Genomic DNA, 22,148 nt, shown 5'->3' with positions numbered 1-22,148 from the left:
GTTGGTGAGTTTGAGAGTCTCGCTACTTCTTTGCTAACCCAGAGTCTATTATGTAGACAAGATTGCCTTTCTTCCCAAGGCCCATTAAGAAGTTGTCTGGCTTCACATCTCAGTGGATGAAGTTCTCAGAGTGAACGTATTCAATTCAACTAATCTAGATAAAGAGGAAAAAAAAACCCCAACAAACCATAAATCACTCGAGAGAGACTAGGCATACACTTTTTTCCGTACAAAAACACTAGCAACATTGTCTTAACGATAAAAGAGGTAATGAAACTTTTTATTGTAAAATGTAAGGGCATTAAAGAGAACATAATTCGACAGACAACACATAAACCTCTCCAGCTCTTTCCCCGTGTCTATTTTACATTTGTTTCCAAAAACTTTCTCGGGCGAATTTCTTTTGTCTTTGAGCAGTGCAACAGACGGTTTGCAAACAGCGCAAGTCTGCTTTTTAGAAATCAATTAAAACTTTGTAATCACTTTAGATGGGGCACTTTGTATTTAAGAGAAACAAAACCAATGTTGAGTCTTTTCTTTCATGATAACAGGCCTATTCACCTCTAAATTACAGAAACAACGTATTTGGTTCTGACCTCTCAAGGAAACTGAATATCCCAACATACTGCACCGTCAAGATCAACAAAGCAGGTTCCTACCATTTGGTCAGCGAGTAATAGGACTGTCTCGAGACTAAATTTCCTTGAACAAAAACTGAAGAGATCTTCAAGACTCGGTCCAAACGGCTCCATCCCCATTCCATTGTAGTCCCCTTCAGCTCGACACCACTTAATTGTGGGAACGCACACTAGAGAAAAAGAAACAGTTTATCCAGTATAACAATTTGATTTATATACAAATCTTCAAGGCTCCTAAGATGAATTCTAAGAGGGTCACGACTGTGACTGTTTGTACTCACAGTGAAGCTCAATATTTGATGCAACCGTCAGCCAAGAAAAAGGTGAAAAACTCACCATCGCTGAACATTTCATCATCTGTAAGCTGCCCACCCTTAGCATAAAGGACTCCAAATTTAAAATTCACAGGTCCCTGAGAAATAAAACCAAATAGTACAGGATAAACAGACAATCAAACAAAAGACCTAAAACAATGTTTCCTCTAAGGACTTTTTTATACATCTTTTGTATACGCCCTACACACGGGAATATACACTTCATACCAGCTCTATTGCATGCTCAAGTAGCAGATACCTAATAATTTACTTTTGATCACAGATTATGAATTTTATGATAGCACTAAGTTGCTCATCTATTAATAGGATATATTATGCCGGTGCTTTAAATGATTTTCGATCTCATATTTGCACAGAAATACCACATTTTTTTACTGCAATAAGCAATCGATACCGAAGTTGTTATAAGTCACTAAGTAAGTGCTAGGAGTGAAAAGTTTACATTTACCTCATTTACCTCTTGCTCTTCAAGAGCAAATAAATCCTGTAAACAAATCAGTATCTTTAGCACACTGGTACTGAAGACAGCACAAAACCCCCTGGAACATACTCGTATATTTGTTTAATTTCAAAGTAGCCAGTTCAACCGATAAAGACAGCTTATTTTGTAACTGTAACCCTACTCCTCATTACTATCCTGCTACCGAAAGGAACAAACCACTAGCATTTACACCTAACGACTTATTTTTCCAGAAAAGAATAAAAAGCCACAACCAAACAAAAAAAAAAGAAGTCGCCTCCTACCTTCTGTATCTCAGGATGAAAAATTTCCCTCGGGCTCTTCCCAAATTTGTCAAGACTCACAGCACTGAAATGCAAACGAAATACTGCTTTATAGGAGAGCAAGTATACATTTCAACATTAAACTGCTAACTGGCTGTAGTTAGAACTGATTTCAAAAAGAATTGTTCAAAGAGCCTTGCTGACGTGGAATTTTTTGTGGAAGAGCCATTTATTTCCCACAATACCAACCTCTAAGACTTCCTAAACTTCTTTTGGATTTTAAAAACAGAAATAAACCTGATCTCCGTGCAGGGTCCTAGTTAAGTGTACTGCATTTACTTGTAAAGCACAGAATTTTATTACATCATCCTTCACTTTGGCTTTATACATAATCCTTGTGAGCATTTTAGGAAGACTCAATAACCTATTCTATTTCATAAGCTTCTCTTCTATCTCTTTTAAAATAATTCCGGCATGTCAAATGAAAAACGAGTCGTTCAGCATCAAGTTCACACCCCAAAGATCCACAAGCAAGATCAACTGCCTCAGTCAACAGAAATACCTAATTTATAGCATTTCTTCCTAACTCATGTGTCTACATGACTATTATTTTTGCCCATTTTTTCCCTAGCATGAATTTCTGGAGCTGCGCAGCATGCCACGGAGTGCCAAACGCGGTCTGTCTGAGGCACAACTGAGCTGACACGGAGGTCACATCTGATGCACCTTTCCATCATTGCTTATGCTAGGTCACCATGCGGACAGGAGTTCCCATAGTTCCCTTTGAAATTAAAATGCTAGACTTAATTTACAAAAAAGCAGGTTTATCGTGTAACTGAAGTTCTTTGAGATAGTCGGTACCTAGACTCACGCTGGCTGTGAAAATACTTTTTCTTTAACCGACACCACAGAACAAAATGCTAAACCTCCAGGTTTTACAACAAACAAAAAACCCCCAAACCCTAAACAGTGCCTCTGAACCGTTTCCCTTTCCATGCAACGGGTGGAAACTTCCTCAGTAAATGACAAGTGTCCATGACCACCCAAGTGATCTGTGCTTACTGAGCAGGAAAGCAAACAATAGCTTTTCAGCTCGCACATGTATCCAAATATATACCCAAAGAAACTCCGTCAGCGTCACTTGCAGAGAGCTCTGCCATCTTACAGCCTTACCTGTAGTGAGTGCCCCTCTAGGGAACTGCAGAGCTGTGGACTCTCAGATGTACTGGAGCACATCTCTTGCCTGCCTGAAACGTTCAGGAGGCTCTCGGATATCCAGGCAGCAGCAGAAAGCGTTCTGATTTTACGGCAAGGCTGACCACACTTGCGAGTTTTCTTTTGCGTGCTCGCACCAGGAAGCCAAACCAGAACAGCTGCACACACAGCAGAGCAGTTGCTCAGCACACCTACACCAACAGAGCTCTCCTAAAGCACACCTGGAGCCATTCATACCCCAAGTCAACATCTACAGCGGAACCTGGCCACAAGCTTTGACACAATGTCATTTTGGGGTCAAACTGACGCACACCAAAAAATTAGTAAAACGCACCTCCTTCTCTGCCGCGTCAGGTATCGTGCTCCTTCAGTTGAGCTGTAGCTGTTACATTATTTCCCAAATGCAAAGCCAAACAGAGAAAATAGAACCACAGCCTGCTCCTTAAAAAGCAACTCTGCACAGGCAACCGTTCATTGTGTGTGACCCAGGGAAGATGTGACCGCGGCCCTTCAAACTTTCGGGATGCCTAGGCGGGACCAAACGGTGCTTGCGAACACAGAACATGCCTGCTCGTTAAGACAGGCTGGTCAAGTTTACCACCAAAACTCTACATCACCGTTTGCCAACCCTGTCCAGCTTTGGGTAGCCAGAGCTGCACTCAGATCACTTGAAAGCGTCTCCCAGTAGCGGCCAGCACTAAGCTCAGAACTGTACCTCCCTGGCGCCTACATGGGGGAAAACTCAGACTGTGCCCCCTTCTCCTTAAGGTGCCTTAGAGCCTGTGACAGGAATTTCATCCACTGCTTGGAAAAGCTCCAAGGTTGCAGCTTAAGGGAACCAGAGTTCCCTGGGTCTCAGAGTCATTCCAGAGCTAAAGTGGTGACAGACATCAGCTCTAGGTCAGATGATACATGCCAGCACTCACCACTGACCCAGGGCGGCAACCTGCTCCCATCCGCTACCTCCTGACCTAGGAAGCCCCTTAGGGAATTACAGCAGCAGTTCGCCAATGGAAAAGCCCCAAGGGCACGACGCGGTGACTCAAAGATCTGAAGTGGACCCCTTGCGCCCACAGGAACCGGTGCTAAAAACACAACAGGTGAGCGAGAGAACATTAACTGCCATGGCTGATACTAGAGCAAACCTCACTGGGCACTTAAGGAGAACAGCAAAACCAGAATAGCAGCAAAAGCCTGCATGCCCGGGACTGTAATAAAAGAAGACACCCTGCCTGGAGATTGTTACGAGCACAAGTAATACACGTCCTCTTCAGTTGCGATCCGAGTTAAGACAGACAACAAATATCGCAACACACCCGTATCGATTAGCTGCAACGGCTCGCCTCTCACCATGTCTGTTAAGGGTCGCAGGTTCTCCCGCTTGTCCCAGCTACGCTGGGCGCCAGTTGCGGTAGCTGGAGCCCAACTCAGGCAGCCTCACACAGGGCAGCCGCTGCTGCAGCACAAGCAAGCTATCAGGCTGCAACAAGGCTTTTACCCTCAGTCAGATTCTGCTGTCTGTGCTGCTTCTCCTTCCTCCAGAGGTCAGGTCAGGTCAGGTCAGGTCAGGTCAGGTCAGACCACTCCCCCTCCATCCAACCCCCTCTCCCACACTCCTCAGGGCTATTTAACTACTTCACGGGAACGAGCTACAGCTGCTCATCATCCACGTCCCTCAACCCACTGCCTTGGAGGCAAGGTCACAGCTGCATGTTATCAATGCTCATCAACCTTCTGCCTTCACTCCTCTGCACTCTTCTCCAAGAAATTCCAGGGAAGACAGTGACAGAAACCTGTGTTGGAACTAAGTGCCTGGTCAATGCCTCCAAGTAACAGCATCCGTGACATCCAGACAGACTGTGAAGGGACAGATGGATCCAAGAATTAAATTAGGGAATGAGGGAAGTAAAAGGCACAGAGAAACAGAGACCTCTGAGTTCTGGAGAGTGTATTGTGATGTACCCAATTTCTGGTTTTGTGGCTCAGAAAGAACGGAGCCCAGGTTTTGTCGCAGCAGTTATATGGCTGCAAAGGGAAGGCGAGAGCCAGCAACAGAACTCCTTCCTGGCACCTTCTGTGTGGGAGCAGCGGCCAGGCGTTTTCAGTTTCGGAGCAGGGCTCCGTGAGAGTGACAAAGTGAGGGGACTGTTTTGTGGCCGAGAAGGAAAACCATGACACCACCATACAGGAAGCAATTCCATTTTAATAGTCTCCAGAGTGCCACGGTTCGAAAGGAAGAACAATAGGGTAAGAGCACGAATATGCAGCCAATACCAACAGAAGCAGCGTTGGGAAGCTTCTCAATGTTGCTTTTTGGTATTTCACGGGGAAAAACATTGAGCCTAATATTTCTCATCTGTAGAGTTCTTGGGGGCTTTGGGGAGAAGGAAACTGACACTAGGTTGTCTGAGAATCACAGTTTACAGTTACTCATTGTCTTCTGGTCTCACAGGATGAGGCAGAGGTATAATTGATTTCTTCTCTGTATCTCTGCAAAGAGCTTTCCTCGTATCTATGGCAAAAGAAAACAATGCTATTATAAAAGACAGTCATTGCACAAAGCCACATTAAGTGACTTCTCTATTACATTAAGATCATTTTTCAAGAAGATTTCCTAGAATCCTAGAATATCTTGAGTTGCAAGTGACCCATAAGGATCATCAAGTCCAACTCCATGCTCCTTGCGGGACTACCTGAAACTAAACCGTATGACTGAAAGCACCATCCAGATGCTCCCTAAGCTCCTGACAGGTTTGGTGCCCTGACTGAACGCCCTTTCAGTGGATAAGATTTTCCTAACGTCCACCCTGAACTTCCCCTGACGCAGCTTCATTCCGCTTCCTGCAATCAAGTCTCATAACTGATGTCCTCTTCAGCAGGAAAAGCTATCTAAAGCAGTATACAGGATCCCATTCATCAACGACTATCTGAACTTGTACAGGCCCAGGAACCCCCAACACAAGAACCTTTCCGTTCAACTTAAGGCACAACAACCACTTACCGTAAGCATCTTCATCTGGCTCTCCACTGCTAGCAGAGTAGCGCTCCGATACTGTCCGGTACACACGGGAGCCGAGCTGCTTAGACATATTTACTGCAACCCGATTTGATACGCTCACAAAGAGATCGACGAAAAATCCACCCTTTCTTTGGAAACATAAAACCAAAGAAAAACCACAGTAAGGAATAGCAGGTGCATGTATTGCTAAATAGCCCATAACTTGTAATCCGACCAAGAGCAGGTCTGACGATGTCATATGCTAATCAAACACCTTTCACATGGCAGTAACAGGTGCACTCCTTTCCCAAGGGACAAATCCGGTCTAAATTCAGATTTTATTCTATTTTTGTCACATCACCATTCTTTTATACCAGCCCGTGGGTTCAAAATTATGAACAGAAAGAACAGGGCAAGCTAAGCACTCACACAGGTCTCATATACACGTAAGAAATCTTTCATAAAAAAAACCAAAACAAACAAACCTAAAACTCCACGTTTTCAATTGCATTGGCTTAGGGACTGCCTCCTTCAATGTGTGTGGCAGGGGGCAGTGGCAGAACAGGTCACAAGGTTCAGTCACCTAACACAAGGCAGCCCTTCTCCTCACAAGGCAGATTCCTCAAAATGTGCAATTTTCCCATTTTACTGATTACAATGGGGTTGCCCTACCAACATGAGTTCAGGACATTTCCCTGTGGGTTCATTTGATGCTCAATTAAATTTTCAGCAAGTACAAGCAGCCAAGCATGACAAAAAGCAAGCTAAGGTACTGTCTGCCATACAGAATTGGTTCCAAGGCTGCCTGCAGGAACTGCAAAAAGCTCACGATCACTGAACAAGCACGCTGGAGACCCTACGGGAAAGTGTTGACCCTCCACGAAACTCTCTCGCTGTCAAGACAAGGACCTTTTTTTATACAGTATCTCTAGTGGAATTCAGGCTACACCCTACTCATTCTGGAAAGTTAGCTTTCATAGAAACCCTGAGATCTTACGCCGCCACACGGTATTTTTAGTCTTGTTCTCTAATTACAGGGAATCCTCAGCGAGTCAGAACACTACTTAAAGCAAGATTCTGGGTCTCTTCCATGCAAGTCAAATACCTAAGCCATGTCAGTTGAGAGGTTACTTCTAGAAGATTAAAGATAAGCATGGTACTCACTTTCCTGAAATTTCTCCCAGCAGTTCCATCAATTTAGCAGCCAAACCCAGCCGTTGAAATTCTGGTGCAACAGAGAGCGCAGCAACACGTCCAAGCCACTCTTCCCCAGCCACAGAGCCTTCCGCCTTACCCGGTACTGCGAACATACAGAGCATCAGAGCAGTAAGGAGCACCTTGGGAATAATGCACCACACGCAGCCACATGACTTTACAAAAAACCAAGCAGTCTACAAACAAACATTGCAATGATTGCGGTAAAGGCTTAAGCAGCGACTCTACGCTATTACTCAGTGATTCAGCAGCCACTAAGTTTCATTTTGATGCAGTATTACAGTTTTTTCTTCGTTAGTGTAAATAAATAAATGGATCTCCACAAATTCATTGTTTGAGGCGTGACTGCCAAATGTAAGCTTTAAGCAATTCTCTTGAGTCTTTAACTGAGTGGAATTCATGACCGAAGGAATGGAGGGCTAGAAGCCCAAAACCCACTCACCATCCCAGCAATTACTGAAGACCTTTCGTGACTATGGGGCAATAGAGCTTGGGAAGCTTTGCCAATGTGGCAAGAGAAAGCAAAGGCCCTGGAAACACTGGACGTTGAAGGAAAAATAAAAAATAAAAGCAGGGATGGGTATATGTGCTTCATAGTTCCTCTCCTTTCTACACAGAGCCAAGCTACTGTTAGCTCATTCATGAACATGCAGACTTCCACAGGGCACTCTTATAAACATCAGGCACTGCTAAATGAGCAGCTGATGCGGTGGGTACAGAGAAACCTTCCCTACAGCAAATGCTTTAAGCTTTACCGTTAAACACTTCATTTCCTGGGTCCCCACAAAGACTTCCATTCTGTGCCCACCTTCCCAAACCCCCCAAAAGAAGGGGAATAAAAAGAACTGGAAGGAACAAATACATATACACACACACACACACGTAAAAACATGGCGAATCTCTGTAATTAAAAAAGTTAGGAAAGGATGCAATCATCCAAGTAATGAGGAGTTAACTGATCCGCTGCATCGGACAGTCTTGTCAAACTCATGCTGGTGAAACCGAGCTCATACCAGCCGGTTTACTGAAACACTTGTCTTAGCATACATATACTTGAATCAAAATGACATTTGGCTATAGGGTGAGTGCAAGAAAATACACTTTTGCATGCTACAGCAAGAGACCTGCAAAGGGCCACGGTATAATACGCTTCAAAAGAGTCTGTGGTACAAGAAATTCAGCCCCATGGGCTGTTGGCTCAAACACGCTGGTGGAACGCTCTGTGTAACTGGCCATACGCACGGTTTACACGGGGTTTTGTACGCAATGCGCATGTTTAACTAGGTATTTATGGTTTAAGACTTGTTTTAGCTCCTAAGGCAGGCAGCCAGCAAAGATGTTTTCAAGAGTTAACAAGGAACAGAAATTAAAGGAGTTGCTGGTTTTCAGAAGCTGACTCATCATTGTTTTGAAAAATGGCACCATGTGGATCACTGTTAATGCGCTTGTAGACAAAGCGAAAGACCTTGGGTTGCGGGCGGCTGTGCAACTGTCTTAATCTTCTGAGGGTAGGTACCTTCTGTCAGTTGCTGCCGGGTGTCATCAACAAAAAGAAACAGGCTGTATTCTTCTGGATCGTCCACTCCATAAACTTTTCAGCACAAAGCTGACATACATCTGCGGTAGTGATACAGGGTCTTACTAGTAAGGTCTTCCCTGTACATGCACCGTTAACTTCCTGGAATGCAACACGAAGGCAGTTCTGTAGAATGAGAAAACAGACATCAGAAACAAAACCTCCAAACCTCATCCTCTGAAAACAGGAAGCTCAGCAACAAACAGCAAGCCTCGCTATGTTCTAGTTGTGAAACACGCACCAGTGATTACTGTACATTACAGCCACCTTGTGACTTGATGTTGGTGGTAAGACTGTGGCAGGCATAACAGAAATTCATAAGCTGACACCCTCCTTTCCTTGGCTCACATTCTAACCCTGCAACTACGAACAAACAGATAGCCGTCTTAAAGCCCCATTGAAAACGCCAGTGGTTTTAACGGGACTTGGTGTTTGGCCTTACTAGGAAACTAAATGCTGTGAAGCAAAATAAACATCAGAGGCAGCACACCCAAGAGATGATGCTGCAACTGCTGGGTCAATACTATTGAAGAGAAGCTTCAGACAATATGTTCATCAGAAGGAAAAAGAAAAAAACCCAACCCTCTGCCAGCAACACACAAGGGTGTTGATCCACAGGTTGCTGCACGATAAACCATTCACACTCTTTATGCTGCAGCACGCAAAAGGCAATCCATTTTCATGCAGGACATTTTCATCACGTTAACCGATGGCAACTTGGTGTCTGAGCCTGATGTAACCAAATTTCATCTAACAGGGAGGCAGAAAGAAAATTTACTCTGCAACATTAAAGCAAATCCGTATGATCATGAGGCAAAAGCTGGATCTTTTTTCTCTGCTGAAATTCACACATGTGCACAACTGATAACATAGATGAATTCTAAACAAGCCCTACAAGGAAACGCAGTTCTACCTTTCAAAAAGTATTTAAAAAGTAAAATAACAAGCAACTGGAAAAAAAACCACCCAACCACAAAACACTTTTGGACACATGAGCAAAGCAGCCTGCCATCACGTGCTTTTTTGCAAAGAAACTAACTGCAATTAGAAACTAAAAGCAGTAAAATGAAAGGAGATGGAAAAAATGACAGTAAGAAAGACCTGTTTATTTACTGAGCTGGTACTTCTGTTTGTACGCTGAATAAATTAAGCATGCTAAATCACAATGGCAAAAATGTACATTTCCTAAGAACAAGCTGTTAAAAGCTAAGACTGAGAAGAATGCTCCTATGACTTCAGTTCCAAAGAGCACTCTGGGTTTTTAATAAACTTTTGATAGCTTGCAGACTGAAACACTGGAACTTTGCAACAGCTTTTAAACCATTAGGACTGAGCAGAACTAATCCGTTTTTGTTAGCTGGTGTGAAGACAAATAAAATAAATACATAAAATCAAATCAGCTCTAAATAAGGCAACGCACACTACAGTTTCAATTTCGAACGTAGTTAACACACAGAAGACCTGTTTTTCGATGCTTCTAGATGGACAGGATTGCTTCAAGGAGAGGCTGAAGTTTGTGCAAATGCCTGTAACTCATATAGTAAGTATCAAGATTCTTTATGCAGTATCAGCAAGTTGTATTTCATCATCATCAAAATACCGGATTTTTTGCTTTTCCATCCTTTTGAGGGAGGGAGGATGAAGGCCTTTCCAGGACCCAAAAGCTGGTGGTAAGGCTGTGAGACAGCACCACAGACATGTAGCAACCACGTCCTGGTTCAATGTGGGGAAGATGAGTTGAGCTGAAGCTGTGTTACACATTCCTTGTAGGGAAGGTGCTTCGTTTCAGGACTGCAGATGTGGAGAAAGGAGATGGAAAACTGGCATTCTGGGCAGGCAGCAAAGTGCTTGAATTTGTGCCAAGCCTAGCCTGGAAGTGGAGCGACCTTACTGATTTGAGGCTCTCTTTCAAAGAGTCAACAAAGGAGCAGCCCTGGACACACCTGGTGCCAGCTCTTCCCGTGCTCCCCTGCATCTTCCAGCATGCAGCACAGCGTCCAGCTGTACAGGCAGCTTGGCTGAAGTTCAGTTGCTGAGGAAGAGAAGGTGAAACTGAATACAAGATCCTGCTGAAAAAATCTCCTGTCATTTAGTCATCCAGCAGAAATACAAAGGTGATTAATTTTCCTATTAAGTGTAATATTTTGCTAGAAAGAACAAAGACTCAAGCTACTTGAATGTGACACCTAACTACAGGTAAGCAGAATATAAAATGGATCCCAGTAAGATGGACTAGCTTTGTGCACTGGCCACAGTTTCAAATTTCTGTTCGTCAGCTCTCCTCTTCCTAAGAGAGGCAAATTGTGGGAGACTGCTGCTTTTCCCAGCTCCTTCCTGTTCAGTGATGTGCCGTGGCTGTTTGCACGGACACTGATAAAGCAGAAGGAGCCGCAAGTGAAAGGTTTAATTACCTCCTGATGACCCCGTACCTTCATTTATCAAGCTCTTAGCTACATCATAACTTATTGACGGTTGTCGTTAGCCTCTCCAGCAACTTTGCACTGTGGTATGAACTGTAAACAACAGGACACAAAGGAGTAAATCCTTTCTTCTCGATTCCAACATCCTCCTTGCTTCAGTTCGCAAACTGATGCATCTGGACAGACAACAGCATGCCTACCTATGTAACAATCTTTTCCTATATGAAAGGCATGCGGACTTGGTTTTAAAAGATAAAGTAATCCCGACTGTTTTGTTATTCTTCAGTTGGAGTTACTGCCCTACTCTGAAAGAGCAGTAAGAAATGGGAGGGGGGAGAAAAAAACCCACAAAACAAACCACAAACATGAAGACATCCACAGTATAGAACTCTACTCCTTGCTTAAACTTTCGAATTGTAGGCAAGCTTTTCTGCCAGGTCTCCCCTCTATTACCCACGGTAAGCCACCAATCGCTACTGGGGAGTTGTGCTGATTTATACCACTGGAAATCTGGGTTTGTTCTTTTTAACAGCAAAGCGTACAAAGCAGCTGAATCTAAAATACAATTTGGTCTGTCCTCACTCCGCACGACTTAAATACAAAGGACAGTGGGAAAGCTCCATTATTTAGTGTTTCCTTTATACCATCATAACCACACTCTGTTATGAAGTGGAAAGACTTTGAAACAGAGGCAAATTTACCAGCCATCTTCTCAGCACTGCTTCACACCACTCGTGGCCTCAAGGAAATCATTATGAATCATACTTCTCAAATGGAGATTTCCAACACAACAACCATCCCCTGGGGGGGGTTCTCTTCAGCCTGAAGCTCTACCTGAAAATCATCAACTGAAGGCATTGTTCTGTTAGTTGTCCTCCTCTTGTGCCATTGCCGGAGAGTATCTCTAGCTTCTGAACTCAGCAGCTGGGCAGCCTGGTCTTCCTGGAAGTTCTTGATCAGCAAAAGTGCTCCATAAGCACCTATAGCCTCCTGGGAAGGACAGCAGGGGAAGAACAATTCAGAGTGGTCACAAACACCACGCCAGTTCCAACTGGTCACAGTCAAAAGTACAAACGATTTCTGGGGGTTTTTTAATAAATAGACGCACACATACACGAAAGTCACTGCATTCTATGGCCAAAATATTTATACGTAAAGAAAAACAGCTTACTGGCCTGCAAAATACTGGACGGTGTGTTCTCAGCTGCTAAGAGGCATGCAGTGGTTGCCTGGGCTCCATATTACCAAGGGGTGCAATAGTATCTACCTCTGGGTCCGCTAGCGCTGGGGGTGGCCGGTTATTTAAAGGACCAGTGTCACTCCTTTACTCCTGAGTGTTTTTACAAAGGTGGAACATGAGTTTTCTTCTAAACAGTTTCCAAGCAGCCATTTGTTTTCTTCCTGAGCTTCAAGCGGGTATCAAACAAACACAGCTGTTTAAACGACATAAAAGACCATCTACCACTGCTCAGGAACTTAAAAGTGACTCCCTTAGCGGCAACAAAGCAATGACCGAGCGTGTGATTTGTACCTGGAAGCATCCCAAAGGTTTTGCTTTTGTTCTTAAAAGGCAGGCTGTGTTTGTTCACCTAGGTCCAACACTACGTCCAACTAGTTCGGGAGGCAGCGTGTACAGCTCTCCAGACTTCACCTTTATTACATGAGTGGAGAACAAAGTACAGCCACAACAGAGTTGCCGATGTACAAAAGGAGCTGCAGGTCACAAAGGAAAAGGACTCTCAACAGGGGCAACAGTCCTCAGCAACCAGGAGAAACAAAAGACAGGCTATCATTTATTTCTCTTGCTCTTTAAGTAAACTATTTGAGTGGGAGCGTTCAATCAAGAGGCAGCACGGTCTATTTGTGGAGTCATTCAGAGATGCAGTCTATGCTCACAGTAGTTCTTTCTGTATTACCGACAGCATCCTCTCGCTTTCAGCTCTGTGACGAGGTCAATACGTGGAAGACACGCAAGACCCACCAGACAACCTGGACAATACATTTACCTTTGAACCACACAACCCCAAAGCACTAAACAATTTTTCCTGCACCGTACAGTTTAACCAGTGCCACAGACAGGGCCAGCCAATAGATGAACGACTTCTGCTACATTAAAAACGACACGACTTAACAGCCCAGTAAATATTTCTGCCTTTCAAGCGTGTCGATGATCTCCAGCTTCACATCTCAAGTATTTTCTGTCCTAGGATTCCCGAACGATGCACTCCGCACACAAAGCAGGGAACAGACCAGTACGGAACCGGAGGAAACCCGACACAATTCTGTCACGCGTATCGGCATGTAAAAGGATACAGCAATTTCAGCAACCCAAGAGATGGCAGAAATGGGACATATACACCTATACTTAAAACTCACAGCTCAGCTTGGTCACAAGAACCTTTGAAACTTCCTCATAAACTGATAGATTTTGGGGCCTACCAAGGGCTGGCAGAATACCTCTTTGTTAAAACCACCACCGTGAAAACAAAGGAGGGAGATTTCCTTGCCTCGAGCGGACTTCAGCCATCGTTCAAGAGTGCCTTAAGAAACATATTCCTAGGCCTCATAAAAATACTCTGTGAGAAGCAAGTATCGGGCATAAACCAGGATCATTAAGGGGGGCAACATTCTCAAAAGCACTTTCCCCAGAGGGGCAGAGAACTCCCCCAGAAGTTTTTACAAAGCACCTAACCCGGGTCCCACTCCAGGTCTCACCACTCAGTTGAACGCTGCAGACCCATACATACTCTCGGGACATTTTCAGGCACAGGAGGATAACCACAGCTGGCACCTGCACAGCCTGTGTTTGCTTGCTAAGTCAGGACGCCTCCTCCTTCTTGGCGGAAAACAACATACTCCCTCCTAAGGCAGCATATACGTCGGTAGATTCCCAGGTCACTTGGGGCTGTAACTCTGCAAGCTAACCAGCCCTCCCTTATTCTAAGGTGGAAACAATTAAGAGGTTCTCTTGTTACACTACCGACATCACCGACTACATGACTCCGTCAAAAGGGTTTCTACTCAAACGAGGTGAGGAAGAATCCCCCTTCCCCAGCCCTTCACACAGTTCTAATAGAAATAAGTCGATTACCTTCTCCATGCAGCAAAGATGGATCCAGCAATTCCACCATGTGTTCAGTTTCAGTATCCAGCTCCAGCATATCACCCTGGGCCAGCACATATGTCAACACAGGCAAGAAGTCATCAGCTCCATACAGCCTCCCTGGGTCAAAGAGAACACAGGCAGCGATAGACAAATCACACCCTTTGACCAGTTCCGGTGTTTGAAAGGAAAGCGTTATTTTGCTGCCTTTACTGACCAGTACGTTTGTATTACTCTAGAGCCTCTCGTTACAGATGTGCAGCAAAGAGAACAGCATCTGCCACTTGGTGGGCAGCGTCCAGCTTCATCCTGTACTTCTAACGAGCACAAATTGGATGATGCAGACCTTGAGGCACGCAAGGGAATTTAAAGACTGGGCTCACCTTGGCGTCAGCTCAACTGGTGAACTCACAAGAGGCAGCCATGCCAGTCTGGCCTGACCTCCACCGGCACTTCTGTCAGTGGCTAAGAGAAAATCAATGGGCATTTTCTTTATACATGCACGGATGACGTCCCCCTTCTGGAAGGATCCAGCCACAAGTACCAGTTCCTGAGTCCGAAACCCAGCAGAGAAGCCTGCATATAAAAGCCTATTAGATTTTACATGAAAACTCTGCACATTTCCTTCACGGAGCATGGTTAAAAACACCAGTGAGCAAAGCCTCACGTAACTCCCAACTAGCTGGTGAAGCATCATCGGTAACGACAGCACGCAACACACAGAGGCTCTGCTGTACCTAGGTCTGTATGTGTTCCTCTTACTTTTACCGCATTTAAACTTTCTCTTTAGAAAACGCTATGTGGCTAGATCTCTGGGGCTGGCCAAACTGTCCTCATTGCAGAAGCGGTGCGATGGTCACTTGAAACATCAAGATCGGGAGCCAATTTAAACTGTGGCGAAACTCCAGAGGACTGAAGGGCTGATACTGAAAGTCAGACCAGCTAAGACGTACCCTCCAGGTATCGCACTGTTATCTGGCTGAGATTACAGGACAAAGCAGGTACTGGAAACAGGTGCTGGCTCGACGCGACGCCACGTTTTAAAACTCTACACGACAAAGCAAGACAACCCAATTTGCTGCATCTTAGCCCAAGCCCCTCAGTACAGTGGTTCACCAGAAGCCTCTCAGTACTTTTCTTTTGCGTGTTGGGAATACCTTACTCAATGTGATAATACAGTATGGAGAAAAAAACAAAGTTTACATCACTTTGGGCAAAGATTCCTATATCCATTTTAAAATGCAGGATTTTGCACAGAAATAAACCAGGTCTAAGCTCCTGCCCAAATCTTGCCAAAGTGCTTGGGGGTCTTTTACAGCCTCAAGCTTTCACCATTCACCTCAGATCTCAAAAGAAAGCAAGCATCCTGATCGGCACAGAGCCCAGCTGCAGATTCAGCGCTTGAAAGAAAACTGCCAACCACCTGCAGCAGCTTATACTTTCTTAGAGAAAAAAAAAATCTTCCACTACCACCAGCATTGCTTCACCTTAGCTCGTGACCTACCACAGCAGTGTATGATAAGACATCAGGCAACAGAGCTGCACCTATGAATTCATACTGTCCAGCACAGCGTTTTAACTGTGCCACTGACTAATCAAGCAGGTCTTAACTGGTCTGTGGTTCCATTTCACCATCTAGGTTTCAAGGTCACTTTGGGACTCCTGCTACAGTGTAGAAATAGATGTTATTTCTCTTGCAAAAACACAAAGAAATTGTCCAACGAGAACATTCAGAGGCACAGCAAACCCAAAACACTGCATCAGGGGCTGCTTTCCCCCAGCCATTGACACAGAGCCCTTGTAATTGTCATATTGCACACACACTGCTGAATTACTGCAGCTAGATACTGGGTGTATCCTTTATTACGATTTCCAGGAAAACACTAATTTAGAACCAGTGTCAAATTCTAGGCTTACAGGACAGCCTTTCTGACAGCCAAATTCAAATGCCTACACTCAAGCAAAGCTGGTGGCTGGGGGGGGGGTGTGTTTAAGCTGCTTCACAACTCTGCTTCACACTGAATGTGTAAGATGTGCTGCCAGATGCAGAGAGATCAGGAAGGAAGCAGAGAGGAAGAATCCCTCTCAAAAGGGCAAGGAGATGCTACAAGAGCTCCAGGCGAAGGAGACAAAGCTGCAGAATCAGGTGGTCTCATTTCCTCCACCAAAACACAACCCCAGGTTTAGAAAAACAATGACCTTGAACCACAAGAAGCACCATACCCGAGTTATTCTCCATAACAGTATAAATCAATTTGCAAACTCTCAGCAGCAGTACGACTTTCTTTTCAGGCGAATACATTTTCTGCGGGGTCACAAACTTTCAACATCCACGTAGTCTGGTGTTGGAACAAACACGCCCAGTTCCTGAGGATTCCTCTGCCGCACCACCTGAAGGTTTTCCTTCGGTTGTTTCCAAGAACCATCTGCAGTATGAAACTCTTTCAACATCGCTTCAATATGGCTCTTCAACGGCTTCAGAATGCACTTATGCATGGCCTTCTCCAGGACAACACCTGCAATGGGAAAACACAAGTTGAGCTGTCTTCCTCCTCTAGAGCAGAGCCAGCAGTAACATAACCACTCCCAAGAGACAGTGCAGAGCAAGACCTACTTGCTAAGGCTTAGTTATTATAGAAGCTGAGTCTCCAGATGTTTGTCAACAAGAAAATAAAAGGCAGAACAGAATCTGTATTCCATTTTCATTTCTGACAACGTGGGAAGTACAAAAAAACCCACAAAGGCAGACTACAGATTGTCACAACAACAACAACAACCAAAAAAGAAAAAAAACCCCAAAACAAAGCAGCAAGCAGGCAGCAGCTCCAGTTAACTTTTTCTTCTGTTGGCCAGAAGTGCCCCAGTTTTATTTTACTTTGAGCTTAGACTTTAATTCTGAAACTTGAAGCATAACACAGTCAGAACCCTAACTTTTGTCTGCTTTGGCATCTTTTTTTGCATGGTTTCCATCAGAAACTCTAACTCACCCAAGGTCTCGTAAAACTTGGCTCAGCTTTAAGATCTTTATGATGCTGGACAGATTACGGGCACTAAACTATAAATGAAGACCAAGCTGTGTTTATCCAGCTTCAGATTTCATCATGCAAGCTTATATACAGCTCTGTCATCAAGTCTGAAGTTCTTTGTTTGGCAGTAGTGTGCACATGGCACAGTAACCTCTCAGTTGTTTTTCTTTTATTCTTGTTTTACTCCAGGTTTTCTTTAACAGTCAGTCTCCATTTCCAAGGTACAGAACACATCAACAGAGAAAGCTCTTTGGTAAATCCTTCCTTTGAAAACCTTTATAAGTGAATTTCCTCTTCCACTCAGCCTCCCTACGACAACATAGCTTACATTAATAATTAGCTTATATCCATTATTTGTACTGCAGCGAACCGCCACAAGCACAATAGAACCCAAGGACCCTTCAGCCTGGCCACAGCACAAACACCCTGGCAATGGGGCAGGACCAGAGCCCAGACTAGGCAGATGTATTAGGGGAGCACAGGGACCGAGAGGAGAAAGAGGAGAGGCCGTGTCGCTACTAGATCACACATTTGTACAGGCTAACAGTGGACATCCCTGCTGCTAGTGGCAACTCAAAGTTTCGTTAAACCTCATGCCCTTTCCAGGTTCTTTCCCTGTTCTTACATGTTTCTCCTAGACCAGTCTCTTTTTTTTCTCCCCCCGGCCTGCCCTTTTTGGGGGTGGTTTTTTTAGAAATGTCAGGCTCTTCCTAAGGCTTGCGATTTACACACACACACGCTCCCCTCCAAATAAACATTACCTACTACTTTTGTTTTCTTGCTTTTGCTTTATGTTTTCATTTATTTTATCCCTGTGTTCAACCAATTTTCCTTTTGTGCCTTCAGACTGCTCTTTCTCATACAAACACGCCCTTCACACACTCCTCACCTTACGGTGTCTTTGCTTCACATGTAGCATTTATTCTGTACTTGTCTGGCACACAATTCCCCAATGTCCAACCCTACTGAGGGCTCCCACCTCCCCTGCCCCAATTCTGCTGGGGCTTTGGTAGCTTCTCTTGCTATTTTCCCCTTCCGAGGTCCTGACGGAGGTGGCAAAGCCATGTCTGCTTCATTCCCAGACGCTTCAAACACATCTAGGTGCTCTCTCATGGAGCCTGCAAAAAGGTGGAAAGAGTGAATGTGAGGAGCAGCACTTGCCCTCTGATCTTCTCTTTGTCTATAGCCACCAGTAAAGGCATAACCAGTCTGACACATGGTCTTGATGGCCTGTCACACAGCATGAAGGGCAGATCTAGCTTCCCACCAGACCAGAGCCACCAATTATACATAACAAGTGGCAACATTTCAAATGACTGATCTTGGTAGAACCACACAATCACCATTGACAGCACTACCAAACCCAGCCAGGAAAGCAGAAGCTTCACCCTTCTGCACAGTGACAGAAACTGCCTCTCCCTGCTATCAGAGCCATCCTCAGGGCTCACAGGGCAGAAATATTTTTCCACCAAGAAAAATGCACAAGTCTCACCCATTGGTATGTTAGCTAGCGGAATTTCTAGAGCAGGAGTCCTCAAACTACGGCCCGCAGGCCAGATACAGCCCCCCAGGGTCCTCAGTCCGGCCCCCGGTATTTACAGAAACATGCCCCCCCGCCCAGGGTTGGGGGGGGAACCAAGCAGCCGCAGAATCTGCCTGCCACTTCATCTGCACGCCAGCCCCCTGTTTAAAAAAGTTTCAGGACCCCTCTTCTAGAGGGTACACATAGCTCCTTGATAGCTTCACTGATTTTTATTTTATATTCTTTTTTTTTTACAGTTCAGCTTGCTTCCTTTATTTATACTGCCTGTTCAGTTTTTTTTAAAAAGTGAAAACGTGAATGCTTTTGTAACTTCTGGAGAAAGGCTAACATGTGGCAGTGGCACTACAGTCAGAATTCAAGTACCAAAACCACGGCAAAGCTGTGCCTTGCCAAGTGACTTCCAAAGCAGGCTCTCGAGCCTGTCAACAAGACAGTCAAGTCTGGAGTCCCAAGGGAACTCTGCGCCAGCTCTGGCAGTGCGACTGAGCTCTCTGACCAAGTACACTGCCGTCCAGAAATGTAAGGGGGCTGAAACCTCAGGCTCATTTACAGACTAGAAAAATGACGCTACCTGACTGGACGCGCTGGTTCAAGCGCCCAGCAGGCCCGGCTGCGTAACCACGAGGCACCAGCAATTCCTCGCGCTTGCCCTTTGTAATACTTTGTACAGAAAGACAGCAGCCGCGGGGGCGGGGGGGAATTTCCGCCGCCGGCTTTCTTTTTCGTCGTGCCCGCTCGCAGGGGCTGAAGAGGCTCCGGAGCCGCCCCCCTGCGCCAGCGTTACCGCAGGCCCCAGGGCAGCCCCTGCGGCCCCAGCCCGCTGCCACGGCCCCGGCCGGCGGCTGGGGGAAAGACAAAGCCCCGCGCAGGGCTGCGGCGGCTGCCCGGGCACCCGGAGGCGGCGGGGGGGCGGCAGGGCGCCGCGGGCCGACCCCCCTCCCGGGCCCCGCCGCCGCTCCTCGCCTCCTCGCTGAGGCAGCGGCGCAGCTCCGAGTGAAAAAAAGGCAGCACCGCGAGCAGCCCGCTGAGCACCGCCACTGCCGGGGAGACGAGAACCGCCGGCAGCCCCGCCGCGCCCGGGCCGTCCTCCCGCCCCAGCCCGCCCGCCGCCGGCACCAGGCGCTCCCTGCCGCGGCCGAGCGCCGGCCCGCCACGTCCCCCCCGGCCGGCCGCTGCCCGACGGGGAGGCCCGGGCCCGCCCGCTCACCCAGCGCGCCGCCGCACGGCCCGGCCCGAAAGCCTTCCAGGCTCCCGGGGAAGCCCCGCACCGCCGCAGCCGCGCCGGGGCGCCGCGTGGCCGGAAATTAAACCCGCCTTCCGGGGCCGGGCCGGGCCCGCCGCCGGCCACGGGCATGCCCACGGCCCCGGGGGGGGTTGCCCCTGTGGGCCCTGCCGCCCTCCCCCCCCGCTATAGCCCCTGTCTTGCCCCTCCAGCCCCCTGCCCCTCCCGGCCCCCCCTCTGCCCACACCCGCACCCCCATCCCTCCCCAAAACTGTGCCTGCCCGGAGAGCCCCCCCCGCTCACTCCGTGCGCCCCCCCCCCGTGTCCCCCGCCCCCCTGCCTCCTCCGACCACCTGCCCCCCCCGCGCCCCCCCTGCACCCCCCGCCCCCCCTGCCCCCTCAGCCTTTACAGCCCCGGTTTGCTCCCTCATAGCCCCTGCAGCCCCTCCTAACCCCTATAGCCCCCATCCTGTCCCCCCCGCCCCCTCACCACTTGCCTGCTCCAGGGGGGTGGGGCAGCCCCCCCGGGCTGTTTGCTGCTGGGGAGGCACCGGGGGGGGACAGCTCGCACGCCCCCCCCCCCGCTTGGGGTGTGTGTGCCAGTGCCGCCCCCGGCCCCCTTACCGTGTCCGCCGTCCTGGGCCCCCCCTTGCCTGGGGAGGGGGCTCGACCTGGGCCCTCTGTGGACCCACCAGCAGGAACTGGGAGTATAGAGGAACGGGCTGGGGGCACAGCTGCCCTATGGCCCCCCCAGCCCCATGGCCCCCCATGGGCTCCCCCACGAGGCCCCTGTGCCTCCCATCCACCCCAGATGCCCCCCAAGCCCCCCAGAGGACCTTGTGCCCTCCAACCAGCCCCCCAGCCGCTGCCAAGGCCCCTGCATAGTCACTGCACCCCCCAGCTCACCTAAAGGACCTAAGTCCCTTCGCAGCAACACTACTGCCCCCCCCAGAGGCCCCTGTACCCCCCCACCTGCCCGCCAAGTCCCTCCAGAGGCCCTTATGCCCCCCCAGGCCCTCAAATAGCCTTATGGCCCCCCCAGAGGCCCCAGAAGCCCCCAGGCCCCCTCACTAAGGCCCCTATGCCTCCCCAGACCCCTATGGGCTCCCCAAAACCCCCCAGAGGCTCCTGTGCCCCCCCCCCCCCAGAGCCCCCTATCCCTCCCAAGCCCCCCCAGAGGCACCTGTGCCGCCCCCCGAGGCCCCTATGCCTTCCTAGGGGCAGGGAAGACTCTATGGCCCCTCCAAGCCTCCCCAGAGGCCCCTGTGCCCCCCCCCTCCGGCACCAACGAGCACCACGGGCCCCCCCAGAGGAACTTGTGGCCCACAACCAGGCCCCAGGACACTTCTGTTTGTGGTTCTCACTTTGCCCTGGTAGCCATGTGAAGCACACCACAACAGTTGTGCTACCTACTTTCTGGGGTGAAATGGGGAGAAGCTGACATTTGCACTCAACCGCAGCCAAAATGCTCCACGGCACCACCCATGCACAGCTCCACCAGAGAAGATGCAGGATGGATTTCTGTTTGTGGTTCTCGCTGTGCCCTGGTAGCCATGTGAAGTTGCCTTCCTCACCTCTGTGAGGAACGCGAGCTCCCGCAGGGATAACTCACCAATGTCCAGCTGGGAGACAGGTCTTCAAACCGCGTACACCTCTTCCTCACCTGGGAATCGCTCTTGGACCGTAGCAAAAGTCCCGAGTCCTGTGACCAGGAAAACGGCACAAAGGCTGACCACAGGGAAGAGCGAAACTCTATGACGTGCCAAATGCTTTCTCAGACTAGATCTGGGCACGCTTTCGCTCCTGGTTGACCAAGAAGCTGGAATTGCTGCGATTCACAGCTCCACCGACGCTCAATAGCAGAGTCTCACCTGGGTCACCAGAAAATGATCCCGTAAAGGCGGTCACGGTGAAAAACCCTCTCAGACCGTCGAAAAGTCACCTCCTCTGGGCCATGGCCGCTCTGACAGGGCTCTTCCCAAAGCAGCCAACTCTGTTCCTCATGCCGACCAGGAGTCTCCCTTTTCCCCCAGCTCCATCACAATGTACACTTTTCCAGCTGATGTCTCAAAAATCTCATCGGTTTTGATGATTGAGGGGTGGTGCAAACATCTCAAAGCCTCCATTTCCCGTC

General features: G+C 47.7%; 1 protein-coding gene and 1 non-coding gene across 2 annotated transcripts; both read right to left on the bottom strand.

Annotated features, from left to right (window-relative positions):
- Positions 1–3,760: 3,760 nt before the first annotated feature.
- LOC130143436 (small nucleolar RNA SNORD45) lies at positions 3,761–3,845 on the bottom strand. The gene has a single exon (XR_008819741.1). It is a non-coding gene; the product is annotated as a small nucleolar RNA SNORD45 (small nucleolar RNA).
- A 1,251-nt stretch (positions 3,846–5,096) lies between these two features.
- LOC130143334 (N-alpha-acetyltransferase 20-like) lies at positions 5,097–14,711 on the bottom strand. The gene is made up of 8 exons (XM_056326036.1): positions 14,212–14,711; positions 12,285–12,553; positions 11,955–12,107; positions 10,458–10,732; positions 8,641–9,051; positions 7,074–7,246; positions 5,913–6,058; positions 5,097–5,423 (listed from the first exon to the last, which is right to left on the bottom strand). Exons 6-8 carry the CDS (start codon positions 7,226–7,228, stop codon positions 5,338–5,340), a joined length of 387 nt encoding a protein of 128 aa, XP_056182011.1. The 5' UTR covers positions 7,229–7,246; positions 8,641–9,051; positions 10,458–10,732; positions 11,955–12,107; positions 12,285–12,553; positions 14,212–14,711; the 3' UTR covers positions 5,097–5,337.
- Positions 14,712–22,148: the final 7,437 nt, after the last annotated feature.

The sequence above is a fragment of the Falco biarmicus genome, unplaced genomic scaffold (assembly GCF_023638135.1).
Source record: "Falco biarmicus isolate bFalBia1 unplaced genomic scaffold, bFalBia1.pri scaffold_27, whole genome shotgun sequence".
Lineage (NCBI taxonomy): Eukaryota > Metazoa > Chordata > Aves > Falconiformes > Falconidae > Falco > Falco biarmicus.
This window is presented reverse-complemented; position numbering and strand designations above follow the sequence as displayed.

Bases quoted from the DNA above. Each gene is read 5' to 3' on its own strand.
- LOC130143334 (XM_056326036.1), bottom strand. From the start codon at position 7,228: ATGCTCTGTATGTTCGCAGTACCGGGTAAGGCGGAAGGCTCTGTGGCT. The intron at 6,059-7,073 runs GTGAGTACCATG...ATGTTTCCAAAG, and splicing joins CTGGGAGAAATTTCAGGAAA to AAAGGGTGGATTTTTCGTCG. The intron at 5,424-5,912 runs GTAAGTGGTTGT...CTTTTGCCATAG, and splicing joins GCCAGATGAAGATGCTTACG to ATACGAGGAAAGCTCTTTGC.